Raw genomic sequence first — 26,026 nt, forward strand, 5'->3', positions numbered from 1 at the left:
AATTTGTAGATCACAGAAACCTCAAATTTGGTACTACTCTAAAGGTCAGCTTTGTACATAGTGTTAATCATGAGCCCTTTAACTTTGATCAAAGACAGATGGCTGATGTGGACTCACACGATGGTTGTCAGTGTGGTTAAACTGACAGACCAAAGTTGTTCTATATGTGTTTTAATGTCTTTATTTGGTTAAATTGTATATGTTCTTTGTTTGCTGCCGCAAGATCACAGAACTGACATAACAGTTAAGAAAATTGCACCGTGGAAAAAGTTAACCTGAAAATAATCAGTAGAAATACCTGTCTGGAGCACAGTATGGAATGTGCAGTGAAGGAACAATAACCTGCTTTGTACCAAATAACAGAAATTATTTCGAACTATTTACACAGTACATAAAAACTAATGTTCCACATTTAGCACACTCCTTTGGAAGATGTCCAATACTTGGTAGGCTAAATTTAAGTTTTCCAATAAACTCAATGGGCCACCAAGAAAGCTTCCATAATGGGATTTTTTTTTCTTTGTGTGTGCATTGTTTGAATATAAAAGACTAAAAAAAGAGCGACCTGATGTTACAGACTGTAATCAAAGAACATTAAGGTTCTGATCACCGCCCATTCATAATGCAACAAATGCATTTGTGATGGATTTCTGCATCTGCATTTTAAACTCCAATAGCTGCTGCTGCTGCTGCTGCTGCTGCTGCTGCTGTTGTTGTTTTTAGAGCATCTGCAGTTCTAACGGATAGCCTGCACAGCTTTAGCAGATTTCGAGTAGCCTAGGCTAACTTTTCTGCTCATTCATCATTTAGGCTACAGTCATATTCATATGTAGCTCTGTGTTTGTGCGCTGTGCTGTCTCCTTTTTTTGACGGCGTCCCGCGGTTTGCTGGCAGGCTGCAGCAGGGATGGTAGCAGGTCAGTGCGATCGGATGAGCGTTGTACCAGTCGGTCTGGTGGTTAATATGGAATATTTGCACAGAGCGATCTGTCAAATCCATTTGCACCGGCGGAAAAAGGGAGGCCTGTAGTAGTGCAAAATAGAAAAAACAGGTCATTTCGCCGTTCTTTATGGCTTCTGGCTCCGGAGATGAAGAGGGAAACACGGGGGGCGTTTCATGGAGACTCATAGGCCCTGCCTCGGAGCTTTCCAAGAAGCGCTGCCGTTTAATGCACTCCTCTCTCGGCTATGATTCCGATGTCTGCCTCTTCTATGTGAAGGGGGAGTTTTTCGCAATGGATGCTCGCTGTTCACACTCCGGTAAAAACAACAACAACAACAACAACAACAAAAACACATTTATACCCGCTTAGATTTAGCTTTAGCAGGGCCTTTAAAACGCGAGACTAGAGCGCAGTTATATGTATAACATTGCAAACGCGTCACGTCGCGTTTTTATATGCAGCCTATTGAAAATGTCTCTGTGGGTGATTTAACTGTTAAAATAAGAGAAGGCTGAGAGGGGAAATAGCATCATGCCCCCTGCTGTCTTAAGTTTTAGTGTCATGAAAGTATCGCATTTTTCTAGAATAAAGATGGCAGCAGGGATTGTTATGAGAATAAACGGTTATTAACAGTTTCCCGTGCGGAAATCCAGGCGGTCCTCTGTGTGAGGGGGACATTGAGGAGGCTGACGGAGTCCTGCAGGTCTTCTGTCCCTGGCATGATTATAACTTTGATCTCAGGACTGGGAAGTCAGGGACATCACTACAGGTCAGTAATAAAGTGTGCCCTGATAATGCTGCTTTAGTTTTACACCAAAAACGCTTTTTATAAGGAGTGTTGATTAATCACTTTATTTAACTTGCATGTAGGAGCAGTAAATTTAGGCACCTGAATGTATATCAGGTTCTTTACATTTACTAAAAGCTGATACTAAGACTTGATGCATTCACATCAATTATCCTTTAATCTTAGACAGATGGCATGTTTTTGATAGACAGGACATAAAAATCAAAGCTCGTCAGATAGAGTTAAGGTGATGTTCAGCTTGAGATCTTCTGTTTTGTTTTGTTCCAATGAAAAAAATCAAGCTTGACATTTTATCCTCTTTTACATTCATCGTTTTCCACATATGATTTAAATATACATCACTTTATGTCACTCATGTCAAATGTTAGACTAAACAACATCAAACTGTGTGTTATGACAGGCAGGGTTTTTTTTGACTTGGAAGGTTACTCCTAAAGTAGCTTAGGGAGTTGTGTTTTGTTCTAACTTCTGTTTCTTTTTCTTTGTTTACTTTTTTTGCAGCAACAAGTGTATGAAGTCAAGCTGGAGGATGGAAATGTTTATGTGAAGCACAGAAGTCATCTGTCCTTACAGCCTTTTCCTCCAGATCGGAAAAGCTGATCTACCTCAGAGCAGGTGCTTTGTCCTCCTGTCCATTTGTTAGACTTGTGTAATGAACCTAATGTAGTTTGTTTTGAGACTTATTCCACAAACCCAAGCCGTCCAAAAACATTTCTAAGCCGTATCTCTCATTTTCTCAGTTTTGTTTCTCTTGGATTGCTGTATTCTCAGGACCACATCCAGGAGAGTTTCTTGCGTTTTTCTTGCTGCTGGCATTCGAGATGGAGAACCATGCGCAGGCACTTAACCTGCAGAATCAGCAGGTTATTGTTGATTTTTGATAACACAATAGATGCAAGATAAAGGTAGTGGATTTATGCAGTTTCATGTTTTTTTTTCTTCCTTAAAAAGAAAATATCGTGATTTTTAGTGGAAATATTGCAGAGTAAATTTGATGTGCACTTTAGTTTTTTGCCTTCAGATTTGAGCCATTTGCACTTTCCATTTCATTGTTGATCAAAACCCTGTAATTGGAGTGGATCTCACCATTTTTCATCTCAGTTCTCAAGCTCTCAGCCTCTCTGCCTTGTTGCACTGATATGCACTAGCAAGCAAAAACAAATCTGTTTGAAGAAACTGAAAATCCTTCCAAATGCTGTTTATAATTCAAATATAAATTACCAAAACTCCGAACAGATTTTTTTCCGTTTACAATCCACTTGTAATCCGAGTTCTGTTGACCAATCGCATTTGAGCAGGCTTCGGTTACACCCAAATAAAGAAATCCATGTGGGGAGCAAAAACAGGAACGCATTCGCCAAACTGCAATCTTGTCTGATGATAGTTTAATTTTATATTTGCTTTGTTAACAGAAAAGAAAGGCTTGACCTGGATATCCACTGGCTGTACTGCAAGTCTTGAAAAAACGGTTATTGCGCCAAGATGCTAAGTCAGCAGACTGACAGTTTGGTTTTCGAATCACAGAGGCAATAGGAGTATCCAAAATGTAGCACTATGAGTTTTTAATTCAATTAAAATTGATAAAATAAAGAGTAAAAATGAGTAAAAACTGAACACCATCGTCTTGATTTCTTGAAAAGAATCATCATATTTTGCATGTTAGCGTTTTCGAATAACCAGTACAGGTCTCCTTTAGTAAAGCCCACATTTTGCATCTAAGTGTCATTTTATTTCATGGTTTACTATATTTCCTATTATTCCAGACTTGAGAGGCAGACTTGTTTAGTTGTGCCCTTGAAGCGATGTCACATAGGAAGAAACTCTCTTCCAGGATTTATTTGCAAAACTTTTTTTTAACCCAATTAGAGTTTAAGCAAATAGAAAACACATCAAGGACACTGTGGTTACAGTTGGTGGCAATTCCACAGCTAACACGTTTCCATCAGCATTTCTCTTCATTCCTGTCTTCTGCACAGACAGGTTTGTCTGTTACTGACGCAGTGGGATTTACGAGGAACGGTTAGTAAGGCGCCGGAGGAAGGTTCACGACCTGAAATGCACCACTGACTTAAGAAAAATGTGTTTTCCTAGCTGTGCGTGTGTGAGTGTGAGCAGTGATGCCAGTGTGTTGTTGTTTTTTTCTTCGTGGTGAGAGCAGTCACTCACTATATTTTCTGTCAGCTTCGTTTTCTGGCAGACGCACAGAACCCCGTCACGAAGGTGTCAATGACAGTGTGGCTCAACACTCCAGTTTTCCTCCCTACTGTGCTCCCTGTTGTGCAACTTTATTACAATAATAATTCCACTGGTTAAAAATGTTATGTGCACCAGACGTCTCGCTGTGTTGTCTTACATTTCATCACCTGAAGGGTAATGTGCAAACAAAGTGGAGATACGGCTATTTTGTGTCAGTAGAAAAGTCAAAGTAACGGTTTGAGATTCCGCAGGAATGTTTTGAGACGCTTGAGGCACATTGGGAAAATTGGGATTCTCATCAGAATGTTGTTATGTTTCCTAAAATGTATTTTATATTCTTTTGTATTTCTAGTGTATGTCTCTGGGACTGCATACACCAATGCATTTAAATTCACCCCTCTGTTGTAAGTTAGTATCATCAGTATCATGTTTGTTGTAAACTTTGTTTATTGTTGTAAGATGGAAAAAGTAAAACTAGATCTATGCATTTTATTTATTAAAAATATATATGCATGTTAAATAAACTTTTTCCAATTTTTAGACTGTTCATTTGTTAAACTTATACACAGTTCAGAGGACAACATCAAACAAAATGTTTACACAAAATCATTTATTTACACTTGTTCGTTCGTACATTTATACCAAATTTAATACAATACACAATTTACACATAAAGACCTAATTCAGAGAGAAACAAAGCATTCAGCATCTCCATGCAATAGTTAGCATTACAGACTATTATCAAGAGCTGATTTATGTAATTCTTTTACTACTCAGGATTTCTTCCTGGGGTGCAGTGGCAAGTATGCAACTCTCTCCATGTCCTCCAGAAAGCGGTGGAAAGGTGTAAGGCTGACCGTCTTGTGAATAAATTATGATCTCCCTGAGACCCTGCTGGACTATACAGAAGAGAAAATGGATATGTCTGTTTACGCTTAAGTTTCTGATAAATTGTGGATGGTTTCTGGTGGATTAAGAGACTTGTGCTTTTCTGCAGAACAGAGGCAAACTCAGGTCAAGTATTTTGAATAAAAATCCACTCCTTAGATTCTTTTTTTTTTTTTTCGAATATCAGTTGCCACAAAAAACCTCAAATTTTGCCAGATGGATTGAAATACACTTGAAAATATCCAATTTTCTACCATTCAAGAATTCTGCAAAGCTGTAACTATACCAATAGTATGCTTTAGACATTAGTTCCCCGTTTTGGGAAAAACGCTCATTCTCCTCCTTGCCAGAGTTTGGAGATGAGAATAGTGATGATACCCTTACATCAGTGGGTTCATTAAAAAAATACAGCCAGTACCCAGCTAACTCCAAATGTCAAACAATTTATTTAGAAGTTTAAAACACAAATACATAAATCATATTCATGATTCTGACACTAAATAAAGTAAAAGGTTTGCCACTACTACTGCCAATGAGTCAAGATAAACAGTTTCTTTTAATTAAAAAAGGAATATTTTCATCTTCTTTTATCTGTTGGTTTCAGGCTCAAACTGTCTTTATTTGATTTTAAAGTATCTGGAAACTTTTTCTTGAGCGATTAAACCAAACATTGCAGAGGTTCTTTAATCTCCTTTGAAGTTCCCTAAAGACAAAGTGGCTGTTTGGAGAGCACAGCTTATTTTTCCATGCAAAGCCTTACATAATGGTTTACTCAGGCTATTATTGTTACCTTGTCCTTCAAGCTCTCCTGATAACTTCTTCTCATGAATAAGCCAATTCTCCTGTCAAAGCATTCCCTGAAGAAAATCTGCATTCTTCCATGTGCAACCACTTTCAAAGCTCAAGATTCTGTAAGTGATGGGCTATGAGGCCAAAGACCACTAATATTTTCCCTTCCCTTTTTTCTTTTTCAAACCGTACCCTGAAATGATTAAACCCATCACTAGATAATCTTGCTTCTCTTCCTTCTGATGTCTTTGGTCTAACATTTCCTTTAGTTGCTCTACATCTGTTTGGCCCCTTCAGCTGACCTCACAAACTATTGCATTTTATAGGACTTATCTCTTCCTACACCTGGATTCAATCATCATCTTTCTTACGGGGTGGAAGCTGTATCTGCTGCTGGGACATGTTTGTTTCCAACTGGACATCTGAACTGTTCGTTCACACACAGCCCACAGGCCTGTGATTAGAGAGGTCAATGATAATTCTGAAGTTTGCACAGGCTGCCAAGCTATAGATCTATGTTTGGAGTGCTGTTATGTGCTCCACATAGAAAGATTTATAAGTTTGAAATGATACCATTTACAGCATATTAAATGATAAATCTGTTGCACATCAGAACTAAAAATATAACAGCACAAATGAACTGAGAAAAAAAAGACATCTTCAAATGTTAAATGTGCAGAGAGCTCGGTAGCAATTTCAAAGGAAATATGTGTCCATAATACTCTTGTGCCCAATTTATTGCTGATTGCTTAAGTTCAATTTGGTTGTTTGTGAAAGTCAAACTGTTTTTACAGTTCTCAAGAGAATATGTAATTTATTTTCTAATTAGCAGCAGGCTTATATTTACTTGTCAGCCTCTTCTGGTTTCTCCAAGGTCCATAGTGCACCTTATTCATTTTGGGATTAGTTCAGCTCGAAGGGTTTCTCCCATGGGTCTGCAAAACCCCATACTGCAGATAAACAATAGATTTAATCACTGAGTAAACTCCATGCCTATTACTTAGTTCAGTTAAAGTAGCCAAAAACTCAATTCATGTGTCTATTTCCATATCCATATGGCGTTATAGTCTACATTTATTTGTATTGCTACTCATACTTTTACACAGCTTAATAAAAACCTGACTTGTAAACACAAGTTGTGTTTCTTCTGAATTCTCATGCTTAAGAAATCATGTTTTGTTAATTAAGAAATGACAATGGAGTTTTTTTGTCCTACTAACAAGATTGCAAACTGAAGTCAAAAAGATTATTGTAAAGTCAGCAGATTCATGCTACAAAGAATGAAAAAAAAAAAAACAGTGACTCAGAGAGTCAAAGAGTTGCACAACACAACTTCAGTTATTGGCTGAAAATCACACAACTAAATCAACAACAAGATTCTTGTGCAAGGTACAAATACCTTAGCCACACAACATGCAACATGAAAAACTTATTTAATTCACCAGCAGCACTTTTCATGAACTGTTATAGTTTGAAACATGCTGAATTTTATTCATTCTCAAGTTTAATGATATTTATTGCACTTCAAGATATAAAGGCAGATCATAAACACTTTGCCCTAGAACAAAAACAAAGTTCATTTAGACCCTGAAAGAGCTTCTTGCTGAGAATGAAAGTATTGAGGAATAGATTATTATAAGTAACACTTTGTTTGGTGATGTTCTAATGTGGAATGTGCAGAGGGGGGGAAGGAAATCATGTCATGCTTCCAAAAACAATTATCGTTATTTTGAAGCGCCAGTCTAGAGTAAGGTCCTTGCTTGTCATGACAACAGCCTCAGTCTTCCACATTTTAAGTAAGTGTGGAAGAACGTCTGTCTGAATCACAGTTGGCAATATGGTACACTAATGAAAAACACTGAGAAGCATGGCTGAAAAGATTCTCTGTTCACTGGGTGGCATGCTTCACCCCACTGTCTCTTTTGCATGTTCCTCCACTTCATGGAGAGTTTCTGAGTTTGTATAATAAGGGCTCAGTGTCTGCTTCAGACAACAAGGACCTCACATTGGTTTCTCTCTGATCTTGAGGAAAAGCATGAGTTCAGTGGAAAGCTATGGCCAATTACCAAGTGTTTGGGGTCTACCATAGTATTTATAGTTTTTAAATTTCTGGTTTTGGGTCAAGCATCAAGATATGTCAGCAAAAACACCCACTATGGAAGTGGAATGCCACAAATTAGCTCTATAAAAGTTCCAATTTCAACCCTCAATTTAGTGTATTCATTCATAAAATGAGAGCAAAGTCAATAAAAGCTGGTCACCAAGTTACATAAAAACAAATGATACCTGTCTTTTACCGTGGATGGGAGAAATTAATATACCAAATTCTTCGAATAAACGTCAGACCTAATGAGTTTTCTAAATTGATGTCTGTCTCGGGTTTGTGATTTTCATAGTAAAGGAGGGATTCACACTCATCAGCAGACAGACAATCTTCTGAACTTGATGCCATCATATGACTCTCAACTGAAGACCTAACAATATAAAGAAAAGATTATTATAGATATATCATTTTGATGTGATTGCTAGTGTAAACACTGATCAAATTATATTATTTCAACCTACTTTTTATCACTTCTGTTGGCATTACTGAATGCGTGTAGATACTCTTCTTCTGGTGGTTGAGGTGACTCTGCGATTCTGGGTCCTACCCCGTTGCTCTGAAGGATAAGCAACTACCTGGGTGGATGATCTCCTCATCTGCAGACCATCTAACTCTCTCATGTCCCTCGCCATCTGAGACAAAGTTTGACCTGGGTTGGTCTGCAGACGCTGGAAAAGGCTTTCCCTGTTGATTTTCCTCTCTGGACAACTGAAGGTAAGTGCAACTCCAGAGTCTGACTTCATCTCTCTGGAGAAACCATCTGAGGTGCCATCGAAGCAGCGCCCAATAGCGATCTCTTTGGCCACTCTAGGGTTCTGGTCTGTGACTGTGTAGATACCATAGTTGTGTCCCAAAGGGTCAACGGGTGCTAACATGGTGAAAGCATGAGACTCATTGTTTTGAGCCACTGGTGGATGTTTAATGAGATACTCTTGTAGGAGGTTGTTGGTGTTGATCCTGCGGCAGTTACCTTGTGGAAGGATTGATATGAGGGACCGGTCCACCTCAGCTTGGTCAAATAACATGCCACTGCATTTGAACTCTACACATGCTGCTGAGGTATTGGACTCTCGCATATCCCGAGTGCTGCGAATGTCTCTAATTCCATAAAGCTGGCCCTTTGTCTCTCGGTGTGTTCCTCCCAGATTCCTTGACCTGACCATGACTTCTTTCTGTCCAAGAATTTTGATCTTGATGAAGCATGCTCTAAACTCTTGGGGGTTAGGCCACCAGGACAGGTAATCTCCTGTCCAGGTTGTCAAATCATTCTCCTCAAAGGGAACAACGTTGTATTCATACTTGTCCTTTTCTACTCTAAAAAACCTGAAATGATTAGCATCAACAGGGGCATTTTCACAAGCTATTAAATTCTGATATGGATATATTGGCCCATTGGTCTCATCAAAATTGTTTTGGTTAGGCTTTGCCAAATTGATTTTGAAGGCAGTTTTCTTTAATGCTGGATCATCATGGTCTGAACGCTGGTAGTCTATTTTATCTAGATAGGGCTGAGAGACTCCAATGATGTTTGGATTCATCTTTGGGGAGGAAGGAGCTGCCTCTAGTTCCTCCCCACCCAGCATTGCTGTGACATAAGCTGTGTAAGCATCAGGCTTCTGGGCATCACAGAAAGCTGGTAAACAGGCCCCATTAGGTCCTGTTATGACACTGTCAAAGCGGCCCCATGCCCTGGGATTAGAAGAATAACCAGGCTTGGGCTCCAAGTTTATCAAGCTAATCACGATACCCTCCAGCTGTTCAGTAGGTAGGAACTTGTCACTCATGTAGGCACGAACTTTGACATAGCAGCGTCTATTTTCAGGTACGTCTAAATTGAAAAGTCTGCGTTCTCTGATTTCCATGTTGCCTATGAGGAATGTGCGCTCCTCGCGCTTGCTCCTTCCATGACCACCAGTAGTTGTTGTGCTGTAAGAAAAGTCGCTCTCCTCTTCCCAGACTCCTGTGTCGGGATTTAAAGACCACAGTTTCATCTGGGGAATATGTTCTTGCATTTTGACGTGCTGTGTGTCAAGGAGGACTTGGACTGCGCCAGCTCCAAGTACCTCCTTGTTGGAGTCATCTCTGAAGTCTACAGAAAACATGCCATAGGTCCTTAAAGGAAGCATGTCACCTTCATCATCCACAAAGTTAAGGTCGCCAGGGGCAGCTGCTGCAGTAGTGATGTTTCTTGGGTCAATGAATGTGACACTGGCTTTGACAGTTCCTTCGTAGATTTCTCCATTGTCCTTATGAAAAGAATTAGGAGGAATAACCAACTGCCCTATGGGGTCTTCATCTTTAATTTCTCCAAGGCTAATAAAATTGGTCTCTCCTGCATTGATATCAATTGGTGTTTGTTTTCTCATCACTTTCACATCGTGGTAAATAGATCCACTTTTCTTGTCAAAGATGAACACCTTGGGCGTGTCAATAAACTTTTGACTAGGATCAACAAAATTTACAACTAATCTCTGTGTGTCAGGGGTGATTCTTAATGTGAAGCCTCCTTGGTATCCAGTGGTACCCACTCTCTCTTTACCAATGTAGATGTGCCCAAAACGCAGAGGCTCATTATTGTCAGCTGTGACTACTCGACCTCGAACCAGCACAGTTGGCTGCACACACTTCTGACAACCGCACTGTATCATAGCACGGATGGGGAGGCTGTAGCTACCACAGTCAATAATTCTGCTTTCCATATTTTTAACACCACAACAGAATCCAGCTCCATCTCTGCAGCCCATATCAAAATCTAGGGAACCAGCACATTTGTTGTGAGGACAGCGGCCAGCATTGTAGTACTTGGAGTCAGTCCCGGGTTGAACACAGTCTGTGGGTAGCCTGATGAGATGTGTTTCAGGGGTAGAATTGCATGCTGGTGCTCCTTTGTCTGTGAAATAGACAATAAATGACATTAAGCTTTTGTTCTTTCATCATCATGAAAGAAATATTGCCATAAATTTTAAGTTGACTGCTGTGTAATGTGACTTTGATGGTGTTTCGGAAGTAAATGCAGAGTTAACATATTAAAAACAGGGCAGTTCATGTTCTATTTGCTTTGCTGTATCTGCTCTTGAAAGTTTGTCAAATATACAATCTAGCATTAAAATAAAATTGCTGGTTTGAGGGTAATTGCATATTGATTTATAAGCATAATGTGGAACAGGTATAGAGAATAGTTAGAACTTGCTGGTGGAATGTATAAAAATATTTATACCTTTATTTTTCACACATGGATGCTCACATTAAAAACACAGTACACACAAACGTCCAAGGTCTGCATGACCTGAAAGTGCATTTAAGTGGCCAAGTTGGATTGTGAAATATGCATAAAATGGTAATTAGACTTCAAGCTTAAGAAAAGGTTTCTTCACCAACCATCCAACTGGGAACTGGAAGGAACGACCAATTGTTCAACAACCCACTGGCAGCATAATTAGTATGCAGGATATCATGGCTGTTTGTAGTTAAGTATCCCTGTCAAGCTCACCATCTCCCACATAAGTCAATAACTGCAAACACATGAAGCAGTTTGATTTGTAGATTGCTGTATTGTTTTGCAAGTTTCCTTTGATCATGAATTATAAAACATATAACCTCCTGAACAGCTGTAAACATATTGTGTTATTCAAATTAAACTTCTGCATTATGTGTAAGGGGAAAAGAAACTATTGGGATGAAGGCATGTTTATCATCCCGCTCTGAGGTGCAGGTGTTGTTCTGCACACATAAAGTCTCTCCAGCCATAATGACTTTTGGAGTACAGGGATTTGTCTGTTGCCTAGAATTGATTGCTTTAGCACTGTTCCATGAAAAGCCTGTTTGTTAATCTGTGTCTTAACTAACAAGCACCTGGAGAATATAAGCTGTGTATGTGGGGTTCTCCCACATGGATGTGGAAAGACATACTTGTCTGAGTCTGAGAGAGAAAAGAAACATAATTTATTGACAATCTTGGGTTTCATCTCAACACTGGGTGTTCTGGAAAAATTGGGTTTGAGGTTTTACAGTGTCCAGAGCCCTCTCACACAATAAAGAATCCCTGTTTAGAAAGCTGTAGTTTCAACCAATGTAAACACAATAAAAATCTATTCCTCCAGGCTCTGCCAGATCGTAAGACTGATATTTTTCATTTTCCCATGTTGGTTTTTTTTTTTTAAATGAAAGATAGTTTATTAACTGACTTTCTCCTCTCTTTCAGTTGTAAGCCACTGTGGTTTTGTTTGATTCCTCTTAATGCGTAGACATGGCTCATGGATGACTTGGTTTGAGCTCAGCACTGACATTCCTCTTTAACTGTGTATTCAATCTCTGAGGCAGCTGCTCTTTATACAGTAGAGTTGCGGTTGTTTGCTTTTTGTCAGTGGTTATACTTGAACCAGTACAAGACATTGACTAAATACGTCATTGTCAAATGCACTCGGGTGGTAGCCATCCTGAGCAATAATCCCTGTGTGCCGCTTTCTATCATCATAGCAAATTATTTCTTCTCAGTCTGATGAAGATTAATTACATTTTACTAGAACTTTACTATTTTTACTTAAAGAACAACCTTGAAACAGAAAAAACACTGGTATTCAGTGCTTTGCATGCAGTACATGTAAATACACTATATAACTTTTTCCAAGGGTCACACATCTGTCATTCTCTTAGCAGGACTACATACATACTACTAGTCTGCATTTCATAAACTTGGTGCGGAGGTGGTGCATGGGCAAGGGAAAAATCTTATTGGTGCCAATCCAGATCAGCGTCTTCACTTACAAAAAACTAAATGGGGCATTAGCTCTGGCAGAGGAAGTGGTTTCTTTGTTTCTGCCATTCTTGTTTGGTGCTACACATACCAATTACAGTAAGGAAGGCGGGGGAGGACTTGATGCTTCCTGCAGGGCTGCTGGCTTTACAGTAATACTGTCCCGACTGCTCTGGCTTCAGATCTCGCAGTACAAGCTCCTCTTCATACTTGTATACCTTCCTGTCCAGCAGAGTCCCATTGTGATACCTTGATAAACAGACACAAAGAAAGAAACAGAGAGAGTGATTTGTTCTTCACTTTACTTTTTTACATTATTGTCAGCCACTAATCAGAAGGTCGGTGGTTTGATCCCAGGCTGCCTCCTGGCTGCATGCCAAATATCCTTGGGCAAGATACTAACCCCATGTTTGCCTACTGGTGGTGGTCAGAGGGCCCGGTGGCGCCAGCAGCCTCGCCTCTGTCAGTGCGCCCCAGTGCAGCTGTGGCTACAATGTAGCTTGCCATTGCCAGTGTGTGAATGTGTGTGTGAATGGGTGAATGACTGAATGTAGTGTGAAGCGCTTTCGGGTCCTTAGGGACTGAGTAAAGTGCTATACAAATGCAGGCCATTTACCATTGTGGAATGTTTATTGAACTTTAATCAGCTAAGCAATTATATTTAAAATTATATCTAAAATGTTAGCAAATATGCCACCAGTTATACTTATTTTGATGATTTATGCTAACAATGACTGTACAATGACTTTCATAGGAAGATTTATCAGATGACTTTAGCTTATAGAGCTTATGTTTTAGTTTTATAACCTGTAACTTAAAAACTATACATTTCATAAGTGTAGGAAGGACTGTAGCTATTTTTTGAGTGTTATTCTATGAGAGTGTGCCAACAATGATCTTCATCTCACCAGTAGTATTTGTCAGGTGTTGGTGATCCTGCTGCCTTGCAGCACAACAGCACCCGTCCTCCCTCGTAACGCACTTTATCCTCTGGGTGCTTCACAATGTACGGCTTTTCTGTGGAAAGCAGAAAGGAGAAAATCATCAAGACTTTACTCTGATTGTTGTGAATGGTGCCGCAGGTCATAGAGAGCTCATAAAATTCAAATATTACACTTTATTCGCCCGTCGGTCTCTGAGCTTGTGAAAAATGATTGTTGAGGGAATTGCCTTTTCGAAAGCAGCTCAAGTCTATTTTTATTTGGTTTCCATGCAACCAAGTCACTGCTCAAAGCTATGTAAAGTCTCACAATAGTCCAAACTGTTTATGTTGTAGAGCTGTCAATTTCCTGTTTTCAGTCATCTGAGAATATGATTGAAGGATCTGTAGACTATGTGGAATAATAATAATGCTAGTCTTGTAATAATACCTATTTTAAGAACAACCCAAAATATGTAATCACTTTTCTTTCATTTATCTGCACTTACCAGCTGATCTAAGAATAGCCCGGACCCAGGACATGCCTGTGGTGTTACTGGAAGTGGACACAGTGATAGGGGCAAACTTCTCCTTCCTGATGGTGATTAAAGTTGGGCTGGAAGAGCAGATTCCTAGGAGCTTAAAGTGACCCATAGCATCTGTACGGGCACGGATGACCTTGGGATGGCTGGCTAGTGACACAAAGGCTCCTGCCACAGGGACACCGGTCACACTGTGGATATCACCATGTAGGATGTGGCCTTTGCACACGCAGTGACTGCAGTCTTCACTGGGATGGCCTTCAGTGCACACATACTGGCATTTGGCTTTTGTAAAGAAAGCGTTGAGATGTTAGCAGATACTGATCAAGACACCAAAGTAAAGAAATGCCTCACTACAGCTAAATGCAGTGTGGCTTTGCATACCTGGGCATGGAGTCTTTCCACATTTCTGGATTTCAACAGGCCGTCCCACACACTGCACTGTCGCTGAAGTCCTTACGCAAGTCCTTCTCCTAATCCTGCGACCTCCACCACAGGTCACTGAACATGACCCCCAGGGACCCCATGGACTCCATTTAGCTACAAAAAGACACAACGGAAGGGAGTTTCAGTGAATCATTCTATCAAATGGATTGTTAACTCCCTTGTGCTGACTATAGGATTTCTAAAGGATTTAGCTGCATTTAGAACTTTACTGAAACAGCTTCAATCAATAAGACTGTTGCTATTAATGGAAAACATAAATTAATGATACAGAAAATATACTGTGAATAAATGGAATTTTCCATTTTATAGCTGAAGGAAATGTCCGTAAATGGTACAGAGAGTATACTATAAATCTACAGAATTTTCCGTTTTATCATTTACAGAAAAGTCCGTCAAACTTCCGTAAAAAAATCAGAAAATGTACTGGCAGAAAATTACCAGGACATTTTCCGTTTTTCTACTGAATTTTTTTTACAGTGTACTGAATGGTTTAAAAGGAATGTTTTGGGGAATTCACCAATAAAAAGGGACATTATGAATCACTTTGTTGATTAAAATAGTTTATGTGTAGTTCAAAGACCATATTCTCTACACTAGCTTAGGGTCCTGTCCGAAATTTGGTGGTGATTGATATTTGGCTGTTACCTGTACATGGTGGGGTGGTGCACTCTCTTCTCTCTGAATGGTGCCCCTGACATGCTGGCACCAACAGCAGAGGCATGGGCTGTGCGCTCACACATTTCCTTCGGCGGACTTGGACACCCACGTCATTACAAACTGTGGTTGAACAGGGGCCCCACTCACTCCATTCAGTCCAATAGCTCTGCACTAAAAACATATTACAGAGGACAGAGGGACATTCTAATCTTGAAAGATGTAGCTATGCACCAATGTTTACAATGTTTAATATTTGTTTAGTTTTTGTAGTGTTTTGGCTAAATATTCATTTCTGTGAAGAAAAAGCTTCCACAGCCCTGGGCTGCTGTAATCGGCTCTACCTGGGGGGCACTGGAAGCGAACATGGTAGTTAGAACAAACGCGACCATGTGGCTGTTCCTTGTTGATGCACCAGAATCCCTTCTCCAGACTTGAATGAACCACTTCCCCAGTTTCTGCCGCTGCCACCCAGTCTGTAGTACGAGCCTCCATGGCTGTAGGCCGTGCACAAACTCTCTCTCTGTAATAGAAACGAATTGCCTCCAGGCGCTCATAGTCTCCATTTCCCCCAGGATGGTCAATGTTGAACCAAGATGTCCATTCAGTCACGCCTGGAGGCGCATGAAGGGAAGACGTGGATGAAAACCACAAAGATAGAACATTAGAAAAAACTAATAATTGTGGTGTGGAGGTTGGAGCTAGTTTTACATGGGGGGAGACTGTTAAGAATTAAGAAAGACTTGAACAGCAGGGATGGGTTACAAGCTTTCAGGGGTCTGCAACTATCATCTGAAACTGACTTCATATACTCCAGGGAGCTTTGTATTGTTGAGGATCTTTCCATGCCCCCTGGCTTGAGTCATGAGGCATTCTGTTTAATTTTCCATCTGTGGCATGTTCTGAAACCTGAACAATTTCCTACTGAGAAACATGAGGAATTACAAATAAAAGGAACCGATTAGCCTCATGTGATAGATTGTTTTCCTTTTAAAGTAAAGCACTGCTTTACTCCCAAACAATAATGTCCACCAAGAATTGATTATGTGTTACAGACAGCTGTTTCTGTATAGTTAAAAAAAATGTTGTTTATTGAAATGCTCCTAATTGTATTAATGTTGTGGTTTAAAGCTGTTCACATCACGGAAAGCTGACTGAGGCAAACGATCCTCCCAGCTATGCTAACAGTGAATGATTAGAAAGCAGATTAGTCATACATCTTTTGTACAGAAATGTCTTTTAGTGTTACACCTCTATCTGTTCTTAATAACTGCTGAAAAAACTGTGATATGAGCTGCAAGATAACCTCATCCACATAAGCAATTATAGTTTTAAAAACTCCCACTCTTTGTTTTACTTCACTGATCAGAAACACAGTTTCCATAACAACAGGCCTTTAGTGGAACAAACAGGAATTATTATGGTGCACGAAGTGATTTTTATTTAGCTTTGGGTCCAGACTTGAGCCCTGTCTTTATTTGCTTCTATTATTCCATTGAATAAAGTATCTGTAATTAAGTATTTTTGTAATTAACTATTATTACTACTGTAGCCAAGGATGTCTAGACAGCATCGCTGGATGACTTAGACAAAGTTAAAAGGACCATCTTTTTTCTATTATTTCCAAGCAGATGTGTTCTTAAAAGCAATGGACACCATACAAAGACAAAACACACTGCGTCTAAAATTATGTCTCGGCCTCATGCCTTGGAGTTTAAAGTTTTCTGAGTTACGAGTCTGCAAAGGAGTAAAATCTCTGAGGTAACATCTTTATTGGGCGCTAAAGGATTTACCTTGAGTCTTTAAAGTTTTAGTCACAGCCATTAGTAAGGCTGCTAAATCAGCAAGTCAAATAGCAATAACGAGCGTACTGATAGTTTTATAATACTGGCCAGGATCTGCCTGCACTTTTGCTTTCAGCTGATATTTAAACTCTGGCGGTTTGAAAATGTCTGCCAAAGAATTAGCTCTCAATCTCCCGCCGGTACCTGTTGTCTGTGAGTCAGCGTACATGTTGAAGGCCACTCTCCGTCTCTTGTCTGAATGACTCTCAGTTCTCAGTGATTCTGCGTACACAAGAAAACAGCTGGTTATAGACCGAGCTTACACTTTTTGTCCTTGAGAAACTTTAAGAAGAAAGAAAAGAAATTCTAGAAGTCATGTGTTGGAGATGAGAGTGTGTTACCTTTTTGAAAATATCTATACTTGTGCTTGCTTAAACTACACTATTGATAAAATCAAGTTTTCAATGTGTGTGCGTTTTGAACAGCTGCTGAGATTTACTCCAATTTTGTATGGACACGTGCACGTTTTGCTCTTTCTTCGAGGCAAGGAGACTTTCTGCTTAAATAACAACAAACTGAAGATTTATTCCCTTTTCTTTCTCTCAGATGTAAGCTTTCATCTATCCATCACTTTTCTTTTTTCCTATATTTCCCCTTTCACTCCTCTCTGTCTTCTCTTTTATCATAGCTGCTCTTCAGCAGCGGCACTCTCTAATCCCTCTCTAATCTCCCCCAGAAATCTTTGTCATGCATCTTCTCATTCTTCAGTCCTTCTTGCCCTCCTCTGTCCTCCCTTCTCCTCTTGATCCATCAATAAGCACCTACTGTTGAGGATGTTAATGAACCTTCAGTTGAGAAAATCTGAACCTGCAGAGTCATCTGATATTCTGTGCAGAAGCTTTCTGTTCACCTCTTTCTCTTACTCAAACACATGCAGCAATTTCATGCAAATTGGTTTTATTTGAAGGACATATGACTGCAAAATATGTATTGAACACAAACTGCATGCCTACATCACTAAATAAGTCTTACATCATCTTCTTTTAAGCGCGTGTGTTCATACACACAGCAGTAGATGTAAGAAGTAAGCAAATACTAACCTTTTAGAAAAAGAACGATATTAAAGCTGGCATTCATGTAATTTTTTTCCCTTTGATTTATTAAGCATGCACCGTACATTTTCACGCATGCTTTGATGTGCAATGATTCATTTTCCTGCGGCACAATTTTTTTTATGTTTTGAAAAGCGTCAGTTGTTTGCTTGACATTTCTCCTTTCGCTAGAAACTCTGGGAAGAAATGTGAAATGTGGCCATGCGGAAAAAATAAATGTCAGTCTGTGACAGAAACAAAAAGTGGCTTATGTCACTTTAGTGTGCGTGTGTAATATGTGCAAGTGCTTAGAACTGTGGGAGAGACGCTGCTGAGTTTACGAGCAGAGACGCCCAGCACAGAGACCGGTATCGATCCCAGTCCCCGCTGGTTTTACAGCTCACTTCAAGTCTTTCGTTTCATGCCAGCACATTTCTTTTCAAGCCCTGATGGCTTTTGATAGATTTACCAAAAGAAGGATAACAGTTCAGCAGGACAAACATCAACTTCACATTTTAAGGTAACGTAGACAGTCAGCTGACCTTCATGGTTGTTGATTTTTTTATGCCCTTGGCTTTAAAAACCATTGATATTTTTCCAGATCAGCTTTGTCTCTCTGATACCCTGGAATGACTTATAAACAGAAGCAAATGCTTTCACACTGATCTGGTGAGCAGATGTGGCTCTTCCTGCAGATTTAGTTTAGTAAATCAGTTCAAATAGTTTTTTCACAATTTTTTTTTGTCTCCCGAGCAGGTAAAGCACAGTTTTTCTCAGTGACAATGATGTTCACAAATCATCAACACATCCCAGAAACAACATCAGAGATCTCTGTCCAGAAGTCCTGGGAACAACTAAGATACTGCGCAGGACCCTCAAGCTCCCAGGCCTCTGGTACAGGACCCGAGCTTGAAGGATAGACCGCCCGCAGGGGCAAGAGGGGATTTTTTTTTGTTCATTTTTTATGTGTGTCTGTGTGCACAAAGAAGCCTTTTCTTTCTTTTATTAAAAATGAATTAAAACTCCTGTGGCTAATTAATAATGCTCCCCATCCTGAAGCGCATGTTATTTCCAAGAAGTTCCAAAACACTATTTCGGCTCCTGTTACATAACATTTTTCTTTCCTTTTCACACCAGAGCAAAGGGAATTCACAGCAGAACCGCAGGATTATCATTTCAAGATGTCTGATAATGATGAAAATGAAATGGCAAACAATTCTGTGGATTATAGGGTGACTAATGGTTTTAGAAAGCAGACAGAGGAAACCCAGATTAGCTACAGAAGAAGGCAAATGTTGGGGTAGTGACCTTAGTAATGGCTGGGATGAAGTGGCTTGGCTCCCACAGCGCACTCAAAGCTTATTGTGCTTCTGAGGGACATGTTAACACATTATGAATTTTAAATGCTAGGGGATTTTATGGGGGCACTGCTTCATGCGGCTGGTATGTGAGCGAATTTACCTCATCAAGAGGCAAGTAACACACGTTTTTCAAGCCAACGGGACCAAAGTTAGAACTTATTATTTCCTTTTTAAGCTTTAGGAAAATACACCCTAAAGGGACTGACTGGTGCACTATACCTTGTTCATGGGTTTGGGGTTTTTTTGTGAACAGAAATGTCTTTACGCTTTGACTTTTTGCAGCTGCTGTTACACAACCCAAACGTTGTGTATGTTGCTTCTGATTTTCTGATTTAACGGCCCATTTGGCGCTTGTCAAATCACCGCTGAACAATAAACTTCTTTTATGACGTGACATGTTGTGGTTTAGCTTTGTTTAGATCGCATGGTTAAGTTTAGGAAATAGATGCAGTTTGGTGGAAACGTGAGGCTGTCCTGTTAGAAACAACTACGTTAGTCATTTCAAAATGAAATATGTTTACATTCAAGTGCCAGCAGTTTTAGCCATGCTCACCATCATAAACCTTGGACAAACCTTGGACAAGGTAACAAGATAGCTGCACTGGTGCGTTCGAAGAGATCTGCATCCTTTTCCACATATAGCAACATGGTAAGTTCCTGAATACCAAGCAATGTCACTTATATGTCTGAAACATAGCTACTGGATTACTTTTCATCCACCGCTGCATTCATTGTCCTCTTTATCCACCATAGGTCTGTTGTGACAACTGCAAGTCTTATTTTAGAGAACTAGCTTTGGGTTCAATGATTTACGTCACAGTGGTTCATTCTGAAATACAGCTGGTTCACTTACAGCCTGGCTGCACAAAGGCAAATCCACTAAGCCCTGGTGCCTTTGTGAAGGACAGCCTTGCTCTCCTTCACTTTCTGAGTGAGAAATTTCTACCTTAGCCAAAATCTAATAAAAAAGCTGCTGAAGAGTGGAACTGTGGAGAAAATGGAGGACCTTATGAAGTTTCACCCAACACGATTTCACTCATATTAGGGAGGTATGGTTGTGCCAGATGCAGGCTGGCAGACAGATGAGGCTAAGTAAAAGGTCTGGATCCTGTTTATTTATAATATTCCAGATCCCTACAAGAAGGAAAAGATGTGAAAACACCAGCTTCCTTCCTCGTGTTACATAACCTACTAGACAAAGCACAGCTCGCTCAAAGAATGGGGTTATGCTTTATTTGTTGATGTCGCTCGTGCTCGGGCTCAGGAGTGTGTGTGACAGCTGCCACAGGAGTCCTCTGTTAATAACAGAGGCATTCCATCCATGAACTGTGTATGCATTGTGTGTGGGGGCCTGTGTATGTGATGATCCGTTTGCCATGTCATCTGGAAGTTGTTTATGCGTTTGGCTAGCTCCTTAACTGAGGTGTGTGTGGTTTCAGAAAAGTCTGCTCTTTCTCTCAGTGCCTATCTCTCTCTCTCTTTACCCCAAAGTTTCTTCTTCTTCCCAAAAGGCTCTCAAGCTCTCAGCAGTTTTGTCCGTGACATTAACTAATGGTGGAAACCAACCACATGATTTAAGGATTTACAAAAGTATAACAGATGATTTGTGTATTTAAAGGAGGATATTTGTGGAACACCGCATTGTTTCCTTGATACTATTAAAAAACGTTAGTCAGTGTTGAATTTCTCAAGAAAAAATATCTGGAGGTTGAACTTCCCCACCTGTGCACAGGTACTGAGCCAGAAGCTGAAAATGTAAAGCAGCTGATTACTCCTGCAACAAATAATTTCTTGGCATCTCTTCTTGTGTCTGTACACATGAGTAGAAAAGAAAAGCAATGAAAGATGTGATTGTGGCTTGCAGCATGTCACTAATGGGAGTTTGCGCCTTTTCGTTTGATCCGATGTAATCTCTGCGTCAGTCATTAAAGTCAGCTGGCCAGACAGCTCTGTGCTTTATAGCAGACAGTGGTCAGCATCTGGAGAACTACCCCTCCGTCTGACTAACAGCCCTCCAGCTACTCACCAACTATTTTGGCTTTGCCTGAAAATTATGCAGAGAAGAGAAGAGAAGAGAAGAGAAGAGAAGAGAAGAGAAGAGAAGAGAAGAGAAGAGAAGAGAAGAGAAGAGAAGAGAAGAGAAGAGAAGAGAAGAGAAGAGAAAGATTTAGACCCAAAGGTGGTAATACCACTGTTTTCCCCTCTAAGTTGGGCATTCAGCAGCAGCTGCCAACTTTAAATAGAAAAACAGCTTGTAAACCTCTAAGCTCTAAGGTGTGTGGAGAGGGTGACTGAGAAACAAGGCAAGGAGAGAATGTTTGGAGGAGGGAGTGTGATTGAGGGAGAGATAGAAGGGAGAAAGGTGGGGAAAGTATTTGTGGGGAAATACCTGAGGGAGACAGATTAGAAACAAAAGGCGAGCAGATGAAGACGAGCGGACAGATGGAGACACGCAGTCGTTACTTTAGCAGTGGATTGAATGCAGTTATGAGGGCTGAACTGGTCATCAAAAGTGAAAAGGAAAGAGTGAAATGCTGGCCAGTGTGACGGTGGAAAAAAAAGAAGGCAGTAAAGTAATTTTACCTGTTCTCCTATTCCTCTTTTTTATTCCATTTTGTCATTAAGCCGAGCACAAACCAAGCAGGTGGAAAAGTGGGCCACTGGGTTTGTGATTATTGCACCTTGTTTCCAAGGTGACTGCGTTTATATCTTTAGGGACTGCTCCCAATGTTAGAGGGTGAAATAAGGACAAAAATGCACCACCTTACTGCAAGATGTGGATGTACTGCTAAAGGAGCGTGGCATGAGGCGTTAAACTTTTAAGGTTGGAGTGTTCTGTTCAATCAGAGTCAGCATGAATCACCATTTATACATACACTTTCACTGGTCTCTAATCTTTTTATATATACTCATCAGTGAATGGCACAAAGACATTTACAGTTCAGAGGCTTCAGAGCCCAACAAGACATGGAGACTATTAAGGTGTATTCACACTCATTTGCTTTTATGAACTGCCAGCTCCTTCACTTTGGAAAAAAGAGAGAAAAACCTAATGTGAAGCAGCTGTAAGGCGAACAGAAAGTGACAGCTCTGGAAAAAGTGCTGCTACTGGTGTCATTCAGGAAGAATGGCAAACTTTCAGTGGACGATAAGAGTGAAGTTTGCTGGGAAGAACTTCTAATCTCATCTGGAAGAAACTGTGTTGTGCTAATGTCTGCAGATAACCAACACTTAACCAGCATTAAAAACCGGGAGCTACATTAGAAAAATAGTGCAAAAAAAGCTATAATTTCAAACTGGATCTTGGTCAAGTAATAAAAGCTGGACACAATTTTCATAAAGCAGGCCTTCCGTTTGCTGATAGTGGCGGCTACTGTGAAATTGTTGTTGTTTTGTGATTAAACGAGACTGCAGGGACAGTTTTCACGACCTCTTCTCCTTAACATCCCACTCCATCTCCATCCAACTCCTTTGTGTTATTAAAAGTGCAGGAGAAACATGCATATGGCTTTAGATTCGAGATTTCAAGATAAAGAGGTAATAAGGCAGTCTTATCGCACGTTTCCATCGCTTCAAAGGATGTTACTTTGACTTAGTTTTACATTGCCAGAGACTTATTATCCCCGTAAAAAGTATTTCTACTTTCCTAAACCTAACCTCAAACCACATCTTCTTTCACAACATTTTGTGATTTACAATACGGACTTTATGACTTCACATCCCCAGAAGGGAGTAGGGTGACTTTGAACACAGATTAATGTCCCAACAATGTAAGTAATCCAAGTACACGGACACTAATCATGCACTACTCTTATCATATGAGCTCATCTTCAGACATTTGTCTAAATTCTTTCAACATCCCGCTCTGACATCCTTAGGGAAATGCCGTCAACTTGGGAAACTCTACAGTTACTGTCAGTTGTGCGGCACATGTGTTAATACTCATAAACTGGCCCTCTTTCTTGTGTGATTATGAAATGAAAACTGAAAATTGCTCAAGGTTCATTTTCAACATTTGCAGTTTCACGAGCATCATTTTGTTGGCAAATCTGTAGTTACAACAATTTCTTGGGATTGTGTCATTCTGACATGATAATAATATATTAGCAGTTCAATCATCAATCTTCACCTACCTTGGCTCAGAGCCACCGAGGCCAGGAAAGACAGCAGCAGCGCCACTTTATTTAATCCCAACATTGTGCTGGCGATTCTCTACAGCATCGATACGAACTAATTCAGCTCTCAGCTGAGTGTAGCTACTTCAGGTCCTCAGGTGTGACTGAGGCTGTTGTTTGGACAAACTCTTGCCTCTGCTCCTTCGTGTGAGTTGAGTTGCTGAGCTGGAGACAGGAGCTCAGCCGTTTTTAAAAGAAGGGGCATCGGGACTGCACACCAATCCAGCCCCTCTCTTCTCACCATTGGCCAGTGAAATGCAACATCTGGGTCCCCCGTATCATGGTCCAAAAAAAGGTAAGGGTATGGTGGGGGAAGAGAGGGGAAGGAGCACACACACACGCAAGGAAAGAGAAGGCAAATGTGTATATGTGCCTGTGGTTACTGAAAGTAAAAGGGTGCTTTCCTGTTCTTCTTAGCTTTTTTTTTCACTATTTGTGGCTTATTTAAAGCATTACTTGCATTTGTTTAACTCAAGAGTTACATTGATTTGTAACCCCCCTCCACCCTATTGCACCAGCGAATACATATTTAGCAACACAACAGGTGTGTGGCTTCACGTGTGTGTTTCCATCTTTAAATCTCTATTCTAGTTTCTACGTGTGTCTTGTCAAGCAAAGAATTTTAGAACTTTAATTCCGGATGATTGAAAAATCTATTTTTATTTTTTCTCTTGCTTTTTTTAAAAGGCATTTAAAATATGAACGTCTAGCTGACACAATACATTTCCTTGTGATTTGCAATAATAATTCAAGACTGTGTTTATAAACAAGAGATGACAGTTATAATCATCTTCTGTAAATTGTCATGTCCTTCGCTGGCCCCCCTCCCAATCTGTGTTACCTTTGTCTTACCAGCAGACACGGGACAGTGCCACATGCTGCTTTCCCTCGGGTTCAACTTCTGGTTCAGTTTTGTAACTCTTTAGCAGTTGCTGATTGCTGGGTGATGCGCTGCCAAAGAGTGGAAGTGGCGTCATATGGCATGCCATTCAGGAAAGTCCTCAGAGCGCAGACACGAGACATGCTTATGAGGTGCAATGTACTTGGACTCGTTTACAGGATGTGAAGTGTTTTATTTAGTAAAGATCCTCGTAAAAGCAATGGAAATTAAATACACTAATTAGGCTGAACTGTTTAAACATCCCACTGGGTTAAAACTTTTAAAAAGGTGTTAAAAAGTCTCCAGAGTCCCCGTCTGCATCTTGATAAGGACTAAAGCTAAGTTCGGTTAATTGGCTGAAAAGTAATGAGATTTATGTTTAGGTTCAATTCTGAAACCTAGAAAAATGTGCTTTTACTACTAATCTTATTATCAGTTACTTTTCACATTAAGAGTTTCCTGTTAAAATGACACAAAATACAATGCACTCCTAAAGAAAGCACCAGTGTTTCCTGAACCTCCTAACTGCACCAGCCACCCACCTTCACCCTTAGCTCCCTGGCAAATGAAACTGGCTAAAAGGATCGTAAGGTTTCATATGTCAGATGAGCTGTTAGCAGCTCCACCAAACAAACAAGTCCACAGAATAAATACAGATTTGTGTATCAGAACTTTGTTTTTCCTTCTTTCCTCTCTCATTAATCATCCAGTGGCCCCCCACATTTTTCTTGTGACCTGTTAGACAGGCCTGCCCCCTGGGCTGGCAACCAGTGGAGTACCAGCACCAGCTCCATCTCAGACAGCTGAAGTATGAAATACTTCTTAATGAGGTAAAGACTCATTTTCCACCATTGCATGTGGATTACAGTTCAACAAGACAATATTTAGGAAATAGATTCCCATAAGTTCTCGGTTCTGTCACGAAGAAACATTAAGAAATGCATTTTTATTCTATATTTACTCAAGCTGTTTTGTGTTGTTTTGCTTGTAGTGTACTGTTGTTTATAGCACTCATACTCATCCCTAATTTCTTTTCTTTCCAAGGAGCCAGACTTTTTTGTATGTTTTTAAAGTGGTCAACAGGAGATTGAGGAATTGTTCTCCAGGCTTTCTAAAGTTCTTTCAAAGTTTTTCTTTGGACATTGGCTGCTTTTTCATTCATTTTGAGTCCAGTCTTTGTACTTGAACACTTCCAGAAGAATGGTTTTTGTTTGTTAAGCCACTTAGCACACAGTTGTGTCCTTAAGAAATAGGAAAGAAATCCAGTAGGCCTGACAAAAGGCCTGAGAAATGTATAATCAGGCTACTGTTCACTGAAACATTACCAAAAATGCTTTCAGTGGAAGGGTGTCTGTGAAGAAGCTATTCTTAATGAGGCAAACCGGTACAAAAGAACTGGACTTACAATTGGTGTGATGGAGCAATGAATCCAAATTTTAAACTTTTGGTCCAAATATATTTACAAAGCCTGGCCCTTAATATTCCTGAAGCACTGTGGGATCCTCTTGACAGAGGACAAAACTAAAAGAAAAGAAAATCCACAGAAGAGCTTTGAATGCTTTTGAAGAAGCCTAGAGAATTATTCCTGAATACTAACTAATGAAACGAAAGCTTTTCCCAAGAGAGTTTACGCTGAGTTGCTTTATAAAGGTGGTCATACCAAAGATTGGCTTTCAAGCTCATTAAAACTGT

General features: G+C 40.0%; 2 protein-coding genes across 2 annotated transcripts; one reads left to right on the forward strand and one right to left on the reverse strand.

Moving 5' to 3' along the window:
• Window positions 1-682: 682 nt before the first annotated feature.
• LOC146641072 (Rieske domain-containing protein) lies at window positions 683-4,447 on the forward strand. Its single transcript, XM_085398539.1, has 3 exons — window positions 683-1,259; window positions 1,597-1,712; window positions 2,253-4,447. Exons 1-3 carry the CDS (start codon window positions 1,070-1,072, stop codon window positions 2,349-2,351), a joined length of 405 nt encoding a protein of 134 aa, XP_085254665.1. The 5' UTR covers window positions 683-1,069; the 3' UTR covers window positions 2,352-4,447.
• A 103-nt stretch (window positions 4,448-4,550) lies between these two features.
• On the reverse strand, window positions 4,551-23,623 carry cilp2 (cartilage intermediate layer protein 2). The gene is made up of 10 exons (XM_085398538.1): window positions 23,413-23,623; window positions 17,032-17,109; window positions 15,388-15,657; window positions 15,035-15,217; window positions 14,327-14,482; window positions 13,910-14,227; window positions 13,390-13,498; window positions 12,573-12,730; window positions 8,190-10,618; window positions 4,551-8,098 (listed from the first exon to the last, which is right to left on the reverse strand). Exons 1-9 carry the CDS (start codon window positions 23,474-23,476, stop codon window positions 8,211-8,213), a joined length of 3,744 nt encoding a protein of 1,247 aa, XP_085254664.1. The 5' UTR covers window positions 23,477-23,623; the 3' UTR covers window positions 4,551-8,098; window positions 8,190-8,210.
• Window positions 23,624-26,026: the final 2,403 nt, after the last annotated feature.

Source organism: Rhamphochromis longiceps, linkage group LG23, assembly GCF_057381845.1.
Source record: "Rhamphochromis longiceps isolate RC_006_pf linkage group LG23, R_longiceps_female_GT1.1, whole genome shotgun sequence".
Classification (NCBI taxonomy): domain Eukaryota; kingdom Metazoa; phylum Chordata; class Actinopteri; order Cichliformes; family Cichlidae; genus Rhamphochromis; species Rhamphochromis longiceps.